The sequence below is a fragment of the Bacillus rossius genome, chromosome 5 (genome assembly GCF_032445375.1).
Source record: "Bacillus rossius redtenbacheri isolate Brsri chromosome 5, Brsri_v3, whole genome shotgun sequence".
Classification (NCBI taxonomy): domain Eukaryota; kingdom Metazoa; phylum Arthropoda; class Insecta; order Phasmatodea; family Bacillidae; genus Bacillus; species Bacillus rossius.
In genome coordinates, this window is record NC_086333.1 from 37,651,486 (window position 1) to 37,670,959 (window position 19,474).

Consider the following 19,474-nt stretch of genomic DNA (forward strand, 5'->3'; position numbering starts at 1 on the left):
CTTAAATTTCATTAACAAACTCATATATATAATTGTACACATGCTTACTGTGTTCACATTTCTCCATGGTTACATAATGTATGACTGCTTCCTGGTGTAAAATTACAGCTCATAGATTTGACATAATGACAATTTCCGCTTCCCATGCCAGTACATTGCAAGGCTGAATGTCTATTTTCACCTCCGTGACCGGTTTGCATGTTCTGTTTTAATTACCATGTCACTACAAACAAGTTGTTTACTTTGAGGCACCTTAGCAAAATCACAATAATAGAAAAATAATTATATATTAATTATAATTTAATATAATACACAACAGTTTTTAAGATTTAAGGGAAAATGTATTTTTATAACCTCTTTGACTTGATGTAAGCTTTTGGACATACGACATTGCTAAAGCACAAAAGCTTACATCAAGTCATGCACTCCCATTGCACAAATCTTTCATAGATAATATAATTTTATTTAAATGTCGTAAAACTTCAAAAGAAAAACAAAAAAATATATATTTCAGCTTCGTTAGCTATCCTTATAGAAACCTGAAGGTCAAAAGATCAAATTTTGTAGAATTAATTTTAACTATAAGTATGATATTTTAGTTGTTAAGGCCATCTAGGTATGAGATGATGTCGCAACGTAATTTTGATATTTTTGTTTTGTAAATATTGATACTCACTTCTATGTTAAGAACTCCATACTCTTTTTGCAGAAAAGAAGCTACAGGTTGTACAAATTTGGTGGGTAATAAATCATACACGATTGATTATTATTGTTCATAATGTTAACAAAATAGCGTTTATGTGTTGACGAGTAAGTCATAAAACGTTATTACAAGAGAATTTGTTTTTCAAGAATGACAGACACAACTTGTTACAGAAATAATATATGTTATTTATTTTGAATAAAAATTTTAAGGAAGCATAGACATATTCGGTTTATATGCAGCTGGAAAGTTGTAAAAATAACAGCATTCAAACCTAAAACTATACTGTGACTACACCTTTATCCGATTTTTAAAATTGACACTCTGTAATAAAATTGAAGGGATATTATAGTTCAAGGCGTTGGAGTATACCATATGATTATATGAGTGTCTATGCCTAAAACTGTCAGACCATTTAAGATTTTTTTTACTCTGAACCTAACGCGAAAACAACAACAAACAAGATATATTCATTGATGCACGTAACATTTAATCCGAACAGTGCCCGTGTTCCTGCAATACTAAAATCACAATACTCTCGCTGTAAGAAGTGTTAGATTTCGTTTTAACAAACCCTTTTTATATATATCTCTCTGAAGTTGCAGTAAAATTTAATGAATTTGATTTCTTCCTAAGTGTTTTCTTCACTCCGGATGGCGTTAAAATGTCGTAAGTTGGAACAGGTGCGGTATGGGTTGTTTACAAGTTGAAATTTGTGAAGTTGTTTTGGCAAGAATGACAGCCAGAAGGGGAATTCCGAAACATGCTGGTTATCTGAAACGCACGTTCAGGCCGTGCCGCGCACATAAAGGTCTACGAGCTGCGAGGACACGCGGCCGGTTGTCTTGCAAACGGCGGCGACACGTCGCCCTTCACTGCGTCTTCGTCTTCGCCTCCGCCCGCGGCTCCAGCCGGATCCTGAAGCCCTCGGCCCTCTTCAGGATGATGTCCGCCTGCAGCCTGAAGTCCTGCTCCTTCAGGCTGGAGTGCACGCGGTACTTGCGCAGCACCGTCGCCAGGATCACCTTCAGCTTCAGCATCGCGTACTTGCGGCCTGGAACCACGGCACTGCAGTCAGCCCACTAGCTGGCATTCACCACTTCACTGCTGCATGGATTGAAAACCCAAAAATACTTCACACATACTTGCGAGGATTTATATTTACTTCCTAGTTCCTATATACAAGGTTCCCCAACTACTGGGAATAGATTTAATGGCTGGCTGGCAATGCCAAATCAAGCATTTTTTTGTTTTTAAGGATCTTATGTCCGGAACGAAACTGTGTGAGCTACAGGCGCTAACAGTAACTCGCCAATTTGAATTTGGCGGGCTTCAGGAGACTACTCCACTGGCTGAGGGCGCCAGCGATCGCGGTGCAGTGACGTTCTAACGACCCGCGGGAAGCAGGTAGAGAGTGTCGAACTCTGCATCCCCCACCACCCCGCCACTCAGCTAGTCTGTATATATACGGGGTTGGCCGCAGGAAATAAAGACCCACGACTATTCTAAATTTCCGACCGTCTTAGGGCAAATGCGCAGGGGGGGTAAACCTGCGTTCGACCTCATCCTCAGTGGGCAGAGGGGGGTAGAAAACCAAAAGGAAACCCGGGGGAAACGTGGCAACATTTTTCCCCTGTACAGGAAACCAAGACTTAAAAAGGCACAAACCTGTGAAAAATTTGTCCAAAGCTGAATTTTTGCACAGTTGTAGATTTGACTATGCTTAATAACATACCGAAAGTTTACCGCTGTAGACCTTGTGCGTATCGCCGAAAATTTGCATTTAAGTCCTAGATGACAGCGACTTACATCAGTCCATTAAAATGCTACCCATTTGTACAGTTTTTCATTTAGACTGTCCATAAAACTACCAAAATAATCTTGAGACTCTAATACAGCCATTAATGTTGTAAAAAGCATAAATTGTTAATATTAAAGATGTGATATAAGCGATTAATTCATGACATATTATTTTTTATCTTTGCCACTCAGATAAAAATATTATTTACACCAATTTGAAGAGTCCAATGCGAAAAATGTCCAAATAAATGTTTTTGGTTATACCTTTAGCTTTAAGACAGTATATTTATAAAGAGTCTAACGTAATTAGTTGGCTCATTAAAGCGGCCCGAGCGTTGCAGTGTACTGCGGCCGTACTGATCTCTCACGGCCACCGCCGTTCCAGCGCGGCATTGCGACACACTGCGTACTGCGACACTCATTCAACTGGGTCTTATTTAGGGATTACTTAAAACATAGCTAATTCATATGAGAGGGTGCATGTTACATGTAATGAGATATGCATTTTTTTTTCTTATATGAATGTTTTTTGATACAATAAAATTAACAATAAACGATTTCTGCTTGGAACTTGTAAATGAAAAACTCTAGAGGACCTCTGGTTTTATATCTGCATGGATTTATTCTGTTTCAAAAATTTTATTAATAAAAATTATTTTTTTAGCAACAATTTTTTTTTTTATTTCTGATACATCGTTTTATTTTCGATCAGAACAATGCAAAATTTGAATGTAGCCTGTATTCGACAAAACGAAAAATTATATATTTACTTCTTTAAAATCAGTTTACTACATAAAAATAGAATAAAATAGAATAAAATAGAGTAAATGTACTCTGAGTTTTTTTTTTCACTTAAAAAACATAATTCCTATAATAATAGGGGTTTTTTTTCAGAAAATAAATAAAACACGAGTTGTGTTGTAAAACGTATAGGTAGCATTACATATTAAGTTTTTTTTAAATAAGTTAATGTATTTGAGTGCTGCGCCTAGCAGACGTCGTTGGATTTCTAGTGGCAAAGAGCGGTGGTGGATGGTTTTGCAAGAGTTTGACTATATTTTATGACGCTACCTGTGAGAGGGTGTTCGTACCAGAAATCCTAACGGCTAAGGAAACTATCCATTCTCTGTAGTCACGTACGGGTGTGCTACTCGCGCAATATCGTCAAATATCACAACTTTCCGGGACGTTCGGTCATTTCTCGGTTAGCTCTGGTTTCACCAGAACAAAATCTTGTCTGTAGTGATTTCATATTCCTATTACCGTAGTAGTATGGCGTTTGAGAACAAACCAAGTTTGCTGTATACTGGGAGCCTACTTAAAAAAAAGTATTTATAGAGTTATTAAATTATTTACGAAACACAATTTTGTTGATCGTTTGGGAAATTATCATTTAGGACTTAACTGCTCGTTATTGGTGTGACGCACAAGGGTTGCATCGGTAAACTTTTGACATGTTACTAAGAAACGTTTATTCTACAACTGTACAAAGTTTCTGCTTTGGGATAATTTTCCATGTTTCTTAACAGCGAAATTCGTCCCGACCCCAAGCCGACTTCGGCAACCTCACAGTAGTACACACTACACGGCTCGGATAGCTTCAGGGGTCAAACAAATTGTATGAGACCCTTAAAAAATATACCCATTTAAAGAAGAATAAATATGCAACAACGTTTATTGAAAGCGATTTTCACGTAGGGCTCTTTATATTTATGTAAGATGTATTAACTTTTCCGTAAAATTGAATGAAAATGAATTTCTCAACTTTAATGATTTAAATTGTCTATTTTATATAAAGATGTTAAAACTGTGTACTTTTATTACTATCATCAGATATGGCAATGTTTCTAGATTATTTTGGGTTCCATACTGTCAGTCTACTCCATAAACTGCATTTGCAATATCCATTATTGTGGATCGTTGCAAAAAATTGACATTTTGGGCTTAACTGCTCGTTTTTTGTGTGACGCACAAGGTTTGCATCGGTAAACTTTTGATATGTTACTAAGAAACGTTCACTCTACAACTGTACAAAGTTTCTTCTTTGGGATAATTTTCCATGTATTAAAAACCTTTGTTTCTTTACAGCGAAATTCGTCCCGACCCGAGCCTACTTCGACAACATCGCAGTAGTACACACTACGCGGCTCGGATCGCTTCAGCGGTCAGACTAATTGTATGAGACACTTAAAAAATATACCAATTTAAAGATGAATAAATATGCAACAACGTTTACTTTAAGCGATTTCCATGTTGGGCTCTTTAAGATTATGTAAAATGTATTTATATTTCCTAAAAATTGAATGAAAGTGAATTCGTTAACTTTAATGATTTAATTGTCTATTTTATAGAAAGATGTTTAAACATAGTACTTTTTATTACTATCCTCAGATAGGGCAATGTTTCAAGATTATTTTGGGTTCCATACTGTCAGTCTACTCCATAAACTGCATTTACAATATCCATTATTGTGGATCGTTGCAAAAAATTGACATTTTGGGCTTAACTGCTCGTTTTTGGCGTGACGCACATAATTTGCATCGGTAAACTTTTGATATGTTACTAAGAAACGTTCATTCTACAACTGTACAAAGTTTTTTCTTTGGGATAATTTTCCATGTATTAAAAACCTTTGTTTCTTTACAGCGAAATTCGTCCCGACCCGAGCCTACTTCGACAACATCGCAGTAGTATACACTACGCGGCTCGGATCACTTCAGCGGTCAGACTAATTGTATGAGACCCTTAAAAAATATACCAATTTAAAGATGAATAAATATGCAACAACGTTTACTTTAAGCGATTTCCATGTTGGGCTCTTTAAGTTTATGTAAAATGTATTTATATTTCCTAAAAATTGAATGAAAGTGAATTCGTTAACTTTAATGATTTAAATTGTCTATTTTATAGAAAGATGTTTAAACTTCGTACTTTTTATCACTATACTCAGATAGGACAATGTTTCTAGATTATTTTGGGTTCCATAATGTCAGTCTACTCCATAAACTGCATTTACAATATCCATTATTGTGGATCGTTGCAAAAAATTGACATTTTGGGCTTAACTGCTCGTTTTTGGCGTGACGCACAAGGTTTGCATCGGTAAACTTTTGATATGTTACTAAGAAACGTTCACTCTACAACTGTACAAAGTTTCTTCTTTGGGATAATTTTCCATGTATTAATAACCTTTGTTTCTTTACGGCGAAATTCGTCCCGACCCGAGCCTACTTCGACAACCTCGCAGTAGTATACACTACGCGGCTCGGATCGCTTTAGCGGTCAGACACATTGTACCAATCTCTCAACAAATAAACTAATTTAAAGTTTAAGAACTTTGCAACTACTTTTATTTAATGTTTTCAAATCGGGCTCTACGTGTTTTTGTAATACGTATTTTCGTTTGTGCCCTTTTTTTCAGAACACCTCTCTTCTAATATTATTGAATAATTATCATATTTAGTCAAACGTAGTGAAAGATTTTTAAATTTAATTTTTGAGAATAATGTTTTGAGTAAGTTTTGGTTTGCTATTCTGAAAGTATACTATAGTAATTACGTTATAGTGCCATATTGTTGAGTGGTCAATAAAGTATTATTTAGGACTTAACTTCTCGTTTTCGTGTTCCGCGCAAGGTTTGCGGAGGTAAACATTTCAAATGTTGCTAGAAAACTTGAATGTTACCACTGTTTTGAATTTCAGTTAGGAGCAAATTTTACAAAGATTAAAAATCTTCGATTTCGTGGGAGTGAGTGTGGCCACAGCGCTTGCGGCTGTGGCTCTGTCGCAGTGCGTAGACGACATTGATAAGCTCGGGAGTCTCTAGTGATCCTATAAATTAAGCTAGACTTTTGAAAGATATGTCCCTGTAAAGCTTAAGAACTATACAACAACTTTTGTAAAAGAAATATTTGCGTAAGACCCTCTATTTGTAAGTGAATTGTCTTTTTATTGCCTTGACTGATGTAAAAAAACTTATTTCATTAATTTAACATTTTTTTTCTTACCTTTAATTTTAACTTTTAGAACTTTATTCATTATCAATGTGAGTAGTAGTGCTTTAAGATTATTTTCATATAGCTATCGAGAGTCTACGGTAAAAAGTGCAAAAATGGGAAGCATTTTAATGAACTGCTGCAAGTCGCTGTCATCTAGGACTTAACTGCAAATTTTCAGTGATACGCACAAGGTCTACAGCGGTAAACTTTCGGTATGTTATTAAGCATAGTCGACTCTACCACTGTGCAAAAATTCAGCTTTGGACAAATTTTTCACAGGTTGAAACCTTTGTTTCCTGGTACTGTTCGAAGATCAGCTGGGAGTGTGCTCGCTTCCAGCCAACACCACAAAATTGACAAGAGGGGGAGGGGGTTCATTCCTCCTACCCCTTCAAAACCTGTATGATGACAAAAGGGAGGACAAGAGCCCGCAAGGGTTTGTGCCTCCCCCGCGCTGAGGGGCTTCGCCCCAGTGATGAAAAGCGGCGGAAGCGGTCAGTCAACTGCCTGCCCTTGGCGCCACCTACATCATAATTGTAGACGTAAAATCGTGAATATCACCAAACTTTCGGCAAAATTTAAGACATGCCACTAGGCCAGACCTACAGTTTTCCAAATTTTAATAGCCACCAACGTGGCCGGGGATGTTTTACTCTGCCTCCCCCTCCTTCCCTGGTAGGCAGGACAGGAGGGGGAAACCAAAGGGAATGGAAGGGGGACTGAAACTGTGGCACTCAGTCCTCCTCTCTGCACATTCAGTTGGGAATCAGCACGCACGTTTACTAATGACGAGGGGGGAGGGGAGGGGCTATCCCTCTCAATCACTCCATCTGATAATGACGACCACTTGGGAGGACAAGAGCCCTGCTGGGCTTGTACCTCCCCCGCTTTGAAGGGCTGCGCCCCAGTGATGAAAAACCGGCGAAGCGGTCAGTCGTGAGAAGGGTTTCAACAGAGGGAAGGTATATCGCTCGAATCTCCAGGGACAAGTGCGTGTTTAAAAGCCCCCCCCCTCCCCCCCGCACCCTCCCCGCCCACCTCCTACACTGGGCGCAGACCTGCTCGAGCGACAGCGCTGTCATTTGTACTGGTTTCCCCCCCTCGCCCCACGATAGCCGGTCATCTCTCCAGCGGCCCTCCAACGCTACGCTCACACGAACCTCCAGGCACGGTCTCATACAACCAATGTGTGTATACATTCAAAATAAAACCATTCATTATGAATTTTAATTTAATATAATTATTTCATCAAAGTGTAATAGAAATTCCGGTGTAATTTACTCATATAGTTGCTATTATTTGTCAGCATTTTAATTTTTTTTTGCATCACTGTGTCATCAGAGTGTTTTTGATAATTTTGGTAAAGGCAAGGAGAAAAATGATTCAATTTCTCAACTGATGACTAGTAAAATCGCATTTAATTTGAATATAATTGTATTGCTTTATTAATAACAAATGTCTCATGCAAATATTTAGATTAAACATATAACTTTTTTAATTATTTCATAATTGATAATTTAAAAATTCAAATTATCACGAACATTAAAATTAATACGCTTCTGTTTTCTTTATGCTGGATCGAAATTAAGAAACGTGTGTAGTACAATGTTGAATTAATTCAGTATATTAGAAAAATTGAGAACTTGAACATTAGTCAAGAATACGTCGTGCTGCGGTAATAATAATGACTAAAAATATAAAGCATTGGTGAACAGCGCTGTGTTGATAGCCACAGTACTGGATTTTACTAACTATTTAACGAAAATAATTTTCGCAGGCTTTCACGGCCATTGTCTGAAGTAGCTTGGCTTCTGGGTTGTAGCCGTGTCCTTGGCAAATAATTCACCATTGAATTATATGCTAAGGACGCGGCTACAACCCAGAAGCCAAGCTACTATTTAACGAAAAATTTCAGTTTAGCCCAAAAGCCAAACGTTTAAACTCACCACTAACAACCATGCTTTCCACCAGACTAATCTTTGCTGGTGCTTTTAACTAACGCTAAACGTCTGCATTAGGCTTGTCGCATGCTTCTCGCTCGGTAGCTCGTCCTCTCAGACAATTGAGTGGTTCTCTAAAGCCCGCCAAATTCAAATTTACGGGCCACTATTCGCGCCTTTAACTTTGTAGGGTTTCCCATCCGGACTTGTTTGTTTCGGAATTTTCTGCCACCAATTAAATTAATGACCCGCAATCTGCGAACGCTCTGTACATGAGAGCGATATCATGCTCAATTGCTCGTATCATGTATTATGAACTAAAATGGCGTTAAATATGGGCGAAAAAAAAGAAAGAAAGTACGCTTTTCTGGATATGAAAAAAAAGTCAATATATTATGCATTTTGGGTCGTTCAATATAAATATTTATTTTGTCCTTATCCATCACTATTTTAAAGTTGGTACCCATTGTAGTGAATTCCCGCTATTTTGGTACATATTTAACTACTGCTGCGTGTTTTCTTTCAGTCAGGAAGGAGTTAACATGTAGCCTACTAATTCTTGTACCTACTAACATGATCTCAGTTGCAACAGGTGTAAGATATGGAATTTGGAGAAGTTGTTGACAGAAATGACTCTCAGAAGCCGCGCTCTGAATGATCAGGTTAGGTAGAAGGCACTAAACTTCAGTTCTAGGGGGGGGGGGGGGGGACATATATTGTTCCAATTTCTCAGAACTGAGAATTGTCTCTGTAACCTTTCAACTAAGTGGCCAGAGCTTCTGGTTGGTGATCCTGGGTCAAAAATATTTCACTTGGGGAAAACCTACTTCCTGTGTTCGTCACTGGACGTTATAACTGTGAAAGCAAATAGTGCACCACTGCAGAATCATCTCGTCTAGTTTAACTTAACCGCACCGCAGCTATTCCCCGGAGCTGTGGTCCAACATCCACACCAGCCTTCAGGCTGATCACCCCATCAGCGTTACTGCCACTCTTTAGCGCAAGTGGAATGCCGGAAGCCAGCTCTGGCAAAGGCAATAACATCGCTCCTTAATTAACCTTAACTTCTAGACTAAACTGAGTGAGATGACATATTAGTAAGTCATTTTACTTTAAGCAGGCAGAACACGGCTATCATTATTCAGATTTCCTATAATTTACCCAAAAGTCTCCAGACAAATACTGGGAAATTTCTAGACCATAGGCCACGGTAACTTTCCTTTCCATTAATCATGTTTGTATCTTTGTTTTCCCAACCGTCTCCTTCGACCTAACTATCAACAAAATGCAAATAACAAGTAAAAAATAAAGTTGCAAAAGGTTTTAAGTCCACCATAATCATGGTGATCCAGGTGAAAATCATTTGAGTCGTATGAGCCAGTACCTATGTATCTGTAGCTATCAAAGACAAAAGTAAGGGAAAAAAATAGGGAACCGTTTTAATAAACGGTGCCATGCGTGAGGCTAGAAACATTTTTCAACGCATTATAACTACCGATACAATTGTTACGGAAATAATACCAGAAATAGAAGTAACAAAAATAGATCCGCCTTTCTAGTTGTATCGAACTTTTTACGTTGCAATTATTTCTCGTTATGAACATTAAAGTGTACAGAATGTAGGTATTCCAGGATAGTTTCGCCATCATAAAGTTCCATTTGGCAGAACAACCCGCTTGGTAGGTCCCCCTAATGATCACAAAAATGACAATATAACGTGTTAATGGCGCCGGAAGCAGGTCCGCCATCTGGACGAATACAGCGCGGAAGGGAGTTTGCTAATGCGCGGAATTTTGGGATTCAGATCAGCGACGAAAAGGACACCGAAAATCCGTTCCCTAGAAATAAGGGACCGTCCGTGTCCCGTCGTGCACCAGGTCACAGACGTCGCGTATTCAACAGCTGTAATAAGCCCCGTTTACACGTTGCCAGTAACTCGCACAAAATGGTGGAGTTGTAACCGGTAGACCAGTTACTTGAGTCGTGTAAACGAGTAGGGCGAGCTACTCGTACAGGCCAGTTACAACTAGCATGCCAGCAACTGGAATGGGTGAGTTACTACAAAAAAAATATTTGTTTTCACCTGGCGCACTGGCCTTCCCCCACCCACGACAATTCTCGGTATCTGCGAGATACTTGAAGCGGGTAAACGCCGCATGCTAGCAGCTGTTTACTCGACACATGTAAACGCTCCTGACGAGATGCTTGTGCAAGCAGAGTAGCTGGGTTCCAGTGACCAACTTGAATGGTCGAGCTACTGACCCGCTGGCGTGCGAGCTACTAGCACTTGTGTCTAGCCGCTGACAACTGTGCCGCATCTTCGGCTAGCCTCGGGTATGCTCGGCACACCCGACACTCCTGACGAAAAAAGACGGCGCGGAAGGATGGACAACTCATGGGCTGTATCCGAATACATAGGGATGCGTCCTTAGCACACACATCCCTACATCCCTTAGCAAATGCAGCCACAATGTAGAGGACGCATTTCTAATGGATGGATAGTATCCGAATACTTTAACTGCTAGCACCACCTGTTGACTGTCAGTCGTACTAATGTTCACGCAGCCATTTTGTGTAGGAATATCTACGAATATTCAGCAAAACGTAAATAATAAATACCTACCAATTAAAAAATAATGTAACGTGTATGTTATACTTACATGTTAGCGATCCAAATAAAATACATTTTATAAATTGTAAACATTAAAAATACTTATGAGTTTTGAATTATCCTTTAAGTTAAAATTCGTATTTTGATTATATTTATTAACGTCTTCATTTGTCTCTGTTTAAGTTAACATTTTCGCTTATGTTTTAAACAAATCTTATGCTGAAAATCTGAAGTAATATAATACACAAACAAAATAAAACCCGATTCCGAAGCTAATGGATGTAGGGACGCGTTAGTGGATGCGAGTGTCGCATCCCTAGAAATCTTGAATTAGTGGATGCGTGAAGGGATGCATCGGCATCCCTTGTGATAATTCGGATTCAACACAAAGATGGCCGCGTCCACTACGATGCACTTTTAGTGGATCCCTTAGCTAAGGGATCCATTAGGCCAGTATTCGGATGCAGCCATGATAACCAATGGTCAATTAGGTTAGGTTAGCTACATTATAAATACTTTAAAACATTGTGGACGGTTGATTTGGTTAGGATATCTACATTAAAGATGCTGTGAAATCATGTAAACGGTTTCCTAGCGCTGGATAGCTACATATTAAAAAGTTATTTGCTAAGCAACCATAAAATGATTTTACAGAATTTTTAATGTGGCTATACTCACCTAATATAACCAACCATCCACAATGTTTTAAAGTATTTATAATGTAGATAACATACTGAATAATTCTTTAAATGACTTCTCGCTAATTTTAAGAATGACATCTTATAAGTTAAAGGCAGTTTATTTGAACACGGTAACTGAAAGTGTGAGCGCACAAAAAAATTGTTGTTGTTGTTGTTGTTGTGTCGTTCATGCACTGTCACACTCACGAGCAGTGGCGTGAATTCCCGAATCGAGCCGAAGACGCGGCACAGTTGTCAGCGGCTAGACACAAGTGCTACTGGCAACGTGTAAACAAGGCCGACTCACCCACGCAGCTCCTGGGCCCGGCGCTGAAGGGGATGAAGGAGTAGTAGTGGCGCTTGCTCATCCTCTCCGGCAGGAAGTTGTCCGGGTCGAAGGTCAGCGGGTCGGGGTAGATGTCGGCGCGGCGGTGCACCTTGAAGGTGGTCACCACCACCGTGGCTCCCGCCGGGACCACGTAGTCGCCAGAAGCTGCGGCAACCCCCGTACAGGGAGAAACTAACTCACTTGCACAGAGAAAAAAGTTTGTTCGAATCAAACAAATATTTGTTTATATATGACGAAACAAATATTTACTTGGTGGAACAAAATATTTCGTTAGCTCAACCAAACTCGGTAAGTAACAAATATGATTTGGTACACCTAACCAAGTATACATTTGAGTTGACAAAATGATTTTGTTGGGTCAACAGAATCTTTCCTACTACAAAATATCTGTTTGAATTAACAAAATATATTTATTTCGCCATATACAAACAAATATTTTGTCGAGGTAAAACAAACCTTTCTTTCAGTGTGGGAGACGTAAAGTTTTTGAAGTGAAATTCCTTTGCTAAGGGAGCTACAAATTTCGAGCGTTACGAGAATTCCGTTTGCATGAGGGGAATAGTTAGGCGCTAGGTGGGGGGAACCGGTAGAGGAGGCGAGTGCGTCAGCAAAGGACGAAATTCTCGTAACGCTGCTTGCATTTATTTGCGCCTCAGTTTTCGTAACAGCTAAATGATTGACGCTACCGTGTTATAAATTTTTGTTTAAAGCACTTACAATTTATTTAATTCGCGTGGAAAATATTTGTGTGCAACTAACTTACATAATACCCCAACTTTCAGGTCGGTTGATGCTGTATTTTCTAGGAATTTAGAAGGTATTAAATACCAAACGTTCGTGTCGTTCCTATTTTAGCTATCATAATCAAACTATCACTACGATAGACACCGATAATTCTGCGCATAATGATTCATAAGAAATCAGAAAATAATTATAATAAATGGTTCAAATTTTTCATCAAATTAAACAACAAATTACTTTTAAAATATATTTGAAAACATTAACAATGGATTTTTTTTTCATTTGAGTTAAAAACCAGCGTGCTTAGTATTTTATCTCTTGTTCAATAAAAAAAATACTAATAATTTTTCATTATCTATAACTAGAGACCGGAAAAATTCACGAATTCATTTCGCGATATGCTAAAATACAAATAGTTATACCTCAGTGCTGCCTCTGCTATTTGGCTCACAACTCACCTGGGTGACTCTAGGCCAATGAGAAACGCCCGACCAAAGCTTTATCGAATCACAGGCTGCTACGTTGGGACGTCTCACAAGACAGCAGCCAATGAGTGGGCGACATTTGACCAAGTGTAGGTAGAACTATGGAGTTCATCCTGCAGGTCATTGAACCCGCGAATTTTTCCGGTCCCAATCTATAACTAGGGACCGGAAAAATTCGCGGATTCAATGACCTCTAGGATAGCCTCCATTATCCTCTCCATTTCTCAAGTAAACACGCGTGTTCAATGGGTACTAAATTGTGAGGCGTCTCCACTGGGTAGCTTGTGATTCGACGCTTCTTTGGTCGATAGTCTCTCATTGGCCCAGAGAGCTCCAGTTAAACTGCGAGCCGATAGCTGAACCAGCAGAATTGTACACATGTTTGAATTTCAGCCTGTCACGAAATTAAACCGCGAATTTTTACGGTCCCTATCTGTAACTGATAAGTAGAGACCCGTATAATTCGCGGGTTCATTTCGTGTTATGCTGAAAATTCAAATAATTATACCTTAGTTTCGCTTCTGTCATTGGTTCACTGTTAATCTGGAGGACTGAGGGCCAATTGGAGACCCATCACTCGTGGAAGCGTCGAATCAAGGGGCCACTCAGTCGAGACGGCTCACAAGTCAGCAGCCAATGAACAGTTGGCATTTGCCCGAATGTGTGCTGGAGGATATTGTGGAGTCTGTCCTGGAGATCATTGAACCCGCGAATTTTACGGGTCTCTACTGACGAGCAAGAAGTTTCACTTCCGTCGCGCGTGGACCCCACGCACACGCTTTTTTTTTTTCTTTCGACAATCGATCAAAATGTTTCGAAGCGCTCCGGAGGGGGTGTTACAGTTACCATTTTTTCGATATTCGACCCCAAAGGCAGTGAAATGGTTGCACGTTATTTTTTATAGTAGTCTGTATTCAAGCAAATTAAGATGGATAAAGTTTAATGTACAAAAAATTTCATTTAATATCATGTTTCTAACTTAACCTTTTATTTTCTTTATTCGACTGCAAAAGAGGTTGAAAAAAGCGGCCAATTTTTTCGTTTGTTTTGTTTTGAAAGTCGTAGCTAATCAAGCGGAATTTAAGTTGTGTGTTATGATTCGTAAACACGCGCCACTGACCCAGCTTGAGGTTCTCCTGCAGCTGCCGCGCGATGACCGGCACGGGCGGGTACAGGCGCAGCGTCTCCAGGATGCACCGCTCCAGGTACTTCATGTCCAGCGTGTCCTGGTAGCTCACCGGCCGGCCCGAGTCCTTGAAGATGTCCTGCAGCTCCTCGTGCACCTTGTCCTGCGCCCGTCGGCAGAACGTTAGCACCCATCGGGAGGACCACAACAGCTCGGCTGCAGTTGCGTTTCCTTTATTAGTCTGCGTATTCATTATCCCCTATGAACTAAACAATTTTGGAAGTCCTGTTCCCAACACACGCACCAGGTTGCCAATTGAAATTTGCCATGGGTCCTGTATTTTTATGCATCCGTTGATCGAATGAAAAACGCAATATTTTCACAAATTTAAACGTAGTCCGGGGCCAAACTTATTACGAGCTGGGTCATTTGGTCATTCTAAAAAAAATCATTCAGAATTTACCCGTTAATATAATGATTGATTTGACATATATTTTAAGTCCTCGGTTCGATCTTTGGTAAAAGCAAAAAAAAAGGTAAGATTTAGGTTAAAATATTCATGTAATTAAATACAATCTCAATTTAACAATTTACCAAAATAGTCAAATAAATAGTTTAAAAATAATGAAAAGAACTTATTATTGGACGTGTCTGTGCCCTGCATTACTGCACAGTGAGTGTATGTGTGTGTGCGTGTGGGAGGGGGGGGGGGTGGTATATATGCATACATACAGATATACATGAGAGCACGTAAAGAATGTTTGCTAAATGTTAGTTAATACGAGATATACGTGTTTCCGAAATTCAACTCTTGTCCTGTTTGTGAGTTATGTTTTGAGTTTATCTCTTCAACTTTAAATACGAGCAAAAAATTATAAAAAATCAAACCAATTTTACAGCAGAGCAATTTGACATATATTTGAAAGGAACCAATTTACTTGGTCACGTATCGACGAATAATACCTCTTGGTTTGGAGATGCTTGGCCTATGCGCAAGCATACATGAACTGTTTAAAATGTTCGCCGAGTTTCGACGAAAAATACCTCTTGGCTACTGACTGGATGTGTGTGGCCACCTATTGGATGCATCTGGCTACCAATTGGAGATGGTTTGACCACCTACTGGACATGAGTTCCTGGCCACTGCATGGAATTGTCTGACCAAACGACTGGACGTGCGTGCCTGGCAAAACGACTGACGTGCAAAGCTTACATCAAGACGTGGCTGGTCACCGATTACGTGCCTGGCCAATGAATAGACATGCCTGACAAGCAACTGGATTTGCCTGGACCAGCAACTTTTTGCTCCAAACCAACTACTGGACGTGGCTGGCTAATCGACTGGCATATGGAGATGCCCCGAAAACGCGTGTCAAGGAATGCTTACGTCTCGCTTCGCCTTCTAAGAAGACTGTAGACTTCGAGAAACGATTTTAATTTGCCAGTATTTTGGTACTCGTAGAATTTAAGTAATATTTTTTTATTTATAATGTTATTTTTGAACCTCTCTTTTTTTTTTTGGCAATTTAATTCATCTTGTATTACATCAAACAAGGATCGAACCAAGTACGGATATCGTACGAATTAATACCTAATTATTTTAACACTTGACTTTTTTTTAATGATTGAAGTTTTTCCCGAATTTCAAGCTTAAAATTTACATAAATTCAAAATGGTGACCAACACGGCTGACTAGTTGGCGGACGCGACGGTAATTAATACCACTGCATTTTATTGGACAAAAATTTAACTAATGGGGTAAAAGCGCTCACTATAAGACTAAAATGAGATGGCGGCCTACACGAGACATCAACAAGATGGTGAACCCAAGATGGCTGCCATGACGTCATGCTGGCTGGATTAATATCTGCCTTGGCATTAGTGTTGGGAGGTCAGTCTGACGGTGGCTCCCATGGAGTAAGGATCCGTCACCCTTTTTAATCGATATACCTTGCCGGTTTCGAACCGGAAACTTCATGGTGTAATTTTGATTTTGATTTAAAATTTTATTAATTTATTTTTTGTAAATTTTAAAATATTGCCAGTTAAAATCGGATATTAATTACCGATTTTTAATATGGCGTGCATGATGAAAAGTGCTACGGTGGCGTCTTAATTCAAGATAGCGGATGTGATATTAAAATTTTATTTAAATAGTAATTAAGCTTTTATTAAAAAATTTTTATTAACAAATTACATTTTTATTTTCGCAGAGAATCGAACCGAAGACTAAAATGGATTAAGTTACTAGACATTTCAAGTACACGTTTTTTTAATTTCTTGCAAATTTTTTCGGATTTTTTTGGTCAAAAATTAAATAATTTCAATTTTACCATAAAAGTCAAGGTCATACATTACCTCTGATGGGGCTTACGTTGAAATGTGCTCCTCTGGATAAATATTCCAACTCTTGACGGAAAATAGGCCCTTCTCGTTGAAAATTTGACCCCTCTCAATTTTTTGTAGGGAAACAATGGGAAATTTTTTCACGAAATAGGGAAATTTCTAGGAAATTTCAGTCATTTTTTTGGAATTATGAAGAAATTTTACTCCAAAATAGCCGCCATGGAATCATGATGCTTGGTCATTGACCCAATCCTTGCTTCTCGGACCGGCACCAGTGCCAGAACCTACCAAGCTATGCTGCTAACAGGGCAAGTAAGAAAAGAGCCCTAAAATAGATATTCATAAAAATTCCACTACTTATATAAATAAAATCGGTTTAGACCTAGTGGTGTGTAACCATGTATTAAGCAAACAGTAACAAGAAAGATAAGCAAGAATTTTTGATAATTCGCTGATTCTGGGAACTTAACATACCGAGAGAAACAAAAAATAACTATTATTTATTACACTGACCTAAGCTTTTACTTCGGTAAACTTCGGAACGGTTCGGGTTTTGGTTGTGGCTTTTATCCCTGTGAAGTGAAGGTGGTTAGAGAATGAAGTACCGAAGGCTCTCGACCACGTTCACCTCGACTTCCCCCCAAGGTACCTTCGAGTTAGGCCCCGCTGGGGACAGAACCCGGCCGCCATTGGCTGGAGGCGAGCGTTCCGCCCCTGCGTAGCTTCACGGTCGGCTGAGTCACGTGGAGCGAGACAGTTTTTTTAGAAATCACAAATGGGTTATCTGAGAAAACTCTGACATTTTTTAATGTTTGAAGCGAGGTAATGGAATACGCTAGTATTGTCTCGTCATGTATTGACTTTAAATTAAATAGTTTAAAAAATATGAATATTTGGCAAACATCTTTACAATCTAAGGAATATATTTTACAAAACGGAACAGAACCTAGGAAGAAAATAAATCACCTGAATGTGTTGGTGTATTCCCATCAGCGAGAGGAAGAAGCTACTACACGCAGCTGTGGTGTCGTGGCCCTGTGAAGACAAAACAAAACCTTAATTTATTTGTTAAAACTATGTAGTTTTTCAACATATGACGGTTTTCTTATTTCAACACTTATTTCCCTAAACGTCTGATGCAATTACCTGTGGCATGACTATTTTCTCCATTAGTAGTGAGAAACTGGCCATTTAAGCTCAAAGGCATTAATAGCTTATAGGTTTAGCTCATGAAAAAAAAAATGTCGTAGTTCCACCCCCAACCCAACACAATGCTAAAGTATTTTATAACTGACTCATAAGCAAGGTGGTTCGGATCCTAGAATAATATTAGAATTAAGGAGTATTCCGTTGCCCTAAGCTTCTATGAATGACCTAGTTAAAATCTATACAAACATTTTCCGTCTGCTATGACATAATCATGTTATTTAAAGCAAAGTTGCAGTAAGAACACTGGTAAAACTTTTGTTAACGTTTTACATTTTTAGTTAAGTCTATAAATACTCTATTGCTACGGAGAACTTTAAACAATGATTCCAATCAAAGAATAGAATAAAGTAAAGTAAAATATAATTAACATATTTCAAAATGAATATGTTTATGTTATTAGTGTGTTATGAATTCTATGAAAATGTTACTACAAAAAACTGATTATTCAAATTACTTTGCGTACATTATCATTAACCAAAAACGAAAAAGAGTTTTTAGTTTTATAGATAACTACATACATACTTATGTGCATATAAGCATACGTAAATATATTTTATATAGAGGTTTATCCCAAAATTGCGACAAAATGTTTAAAAAATTGTCCTAAATTCAACTATTAGCAATTTTCAAACAATAATTATTTCAGAAATGTTAATTTTTAAATAAATTTACATGAATTAAATTACTTTTTGACTGAAAGATACGAGGGATGAATGCAATTACGAAGTCAGAAGGAATTTTATAAAATCTCTCGATTTTATGAATACTACACGAATTTAAAGCAGTAAAAACATTTTGGCAATTTAGAAATTTTACGATTCCTGTGTGCATTAAGCGAACGTAGTAGATATTAAAAAATATTTTAATATGGAAAATATGGAAAAAATCGTAAGAAATACGTGAGACAAGTGATGTCAGCGAACCTGGTGGCGTGGAGTGAACTACTTTTTTTTTTACAATGTGATTTAAGTGCGTGAGAGTAATGGCATTTAGCGACGTGGAGTGAAAATAGCTTGAAAGCAAAGCAGTAAACTGTCTCGCGCTTCGCCAATGATAAAATTGGCCAGAGATTCCCATATTGTCGTATTGCGATATTTGAAATTAATGCGGTTCGAAAGCATCACGATGGAAAAAGCACTAACCTCGAACATGATAGTGTCCACCTCTTCTTTAATCTCTTCGTCTGTGAGACTGGTGCCGTTCTGAGCGCTTTCCAGCATGAGGTCCAGGAATGCCAACCGCTTCTTTTGGCCTGGAAAAAAAATCCGAGCCTTACACCACTACAAAAAAAAAAGTTCATTTGTTAAAGCATTCGTGTTTTTTAATTAAATTTAACAGATAAATCTAAACATCCTAGCCATTCCAACATGTTTTCTAAATGAACAATCATAAAAGTGACTAAGATCCGAAATAGCCTCGTTCACACAATGTACAGTTGGCATCAGAATACTACGTTATAGTAAGTTGGCCAATATTTTTTTGAATA

At 38.5% G+C, this 19,474-nt stretch overlaps 1 protein-coding gene across 1 annotated transcript in view; it reads right to left on the minus strand.

Moving 5' to 3' along the window:
* The window catches only part of LOC134532237 (cytochrome P450 4g15), a 76,574-nt gene continuing 57,100 nt past the window's right edge, over positions 1 to 19,474 (minus strand). Inside the window, exons 8-12 of the mRNA XM_063368657.1 lie at positions 19,131 to 19,240; positions 17,746 to 17,814; positions 14,428 to 14,596; positions 12,040 to 12,225; positions 1 to 1,757 (exon numbers count right to left, since the gene is read on the minus strand). Of these exons, the coding sequence (XP_063224727.1) occupies positions 1,576 to 1,757; positions 12,040 to 12,225; positions 14,428 to 14,596; positions 17,746 to 17,814; positions 19,131 to 19,240 (716 nt within the window). The 3' untranslated portion in view covers positions 1 to 1,575. The remainder of the gene's footprint in view (positions 1,758 to 12,039; positions 12,226 to 14,427; positions 14,597 to 17,745; positions 17,815 to 19,130; positions 19,241 to 19,474) is intronic.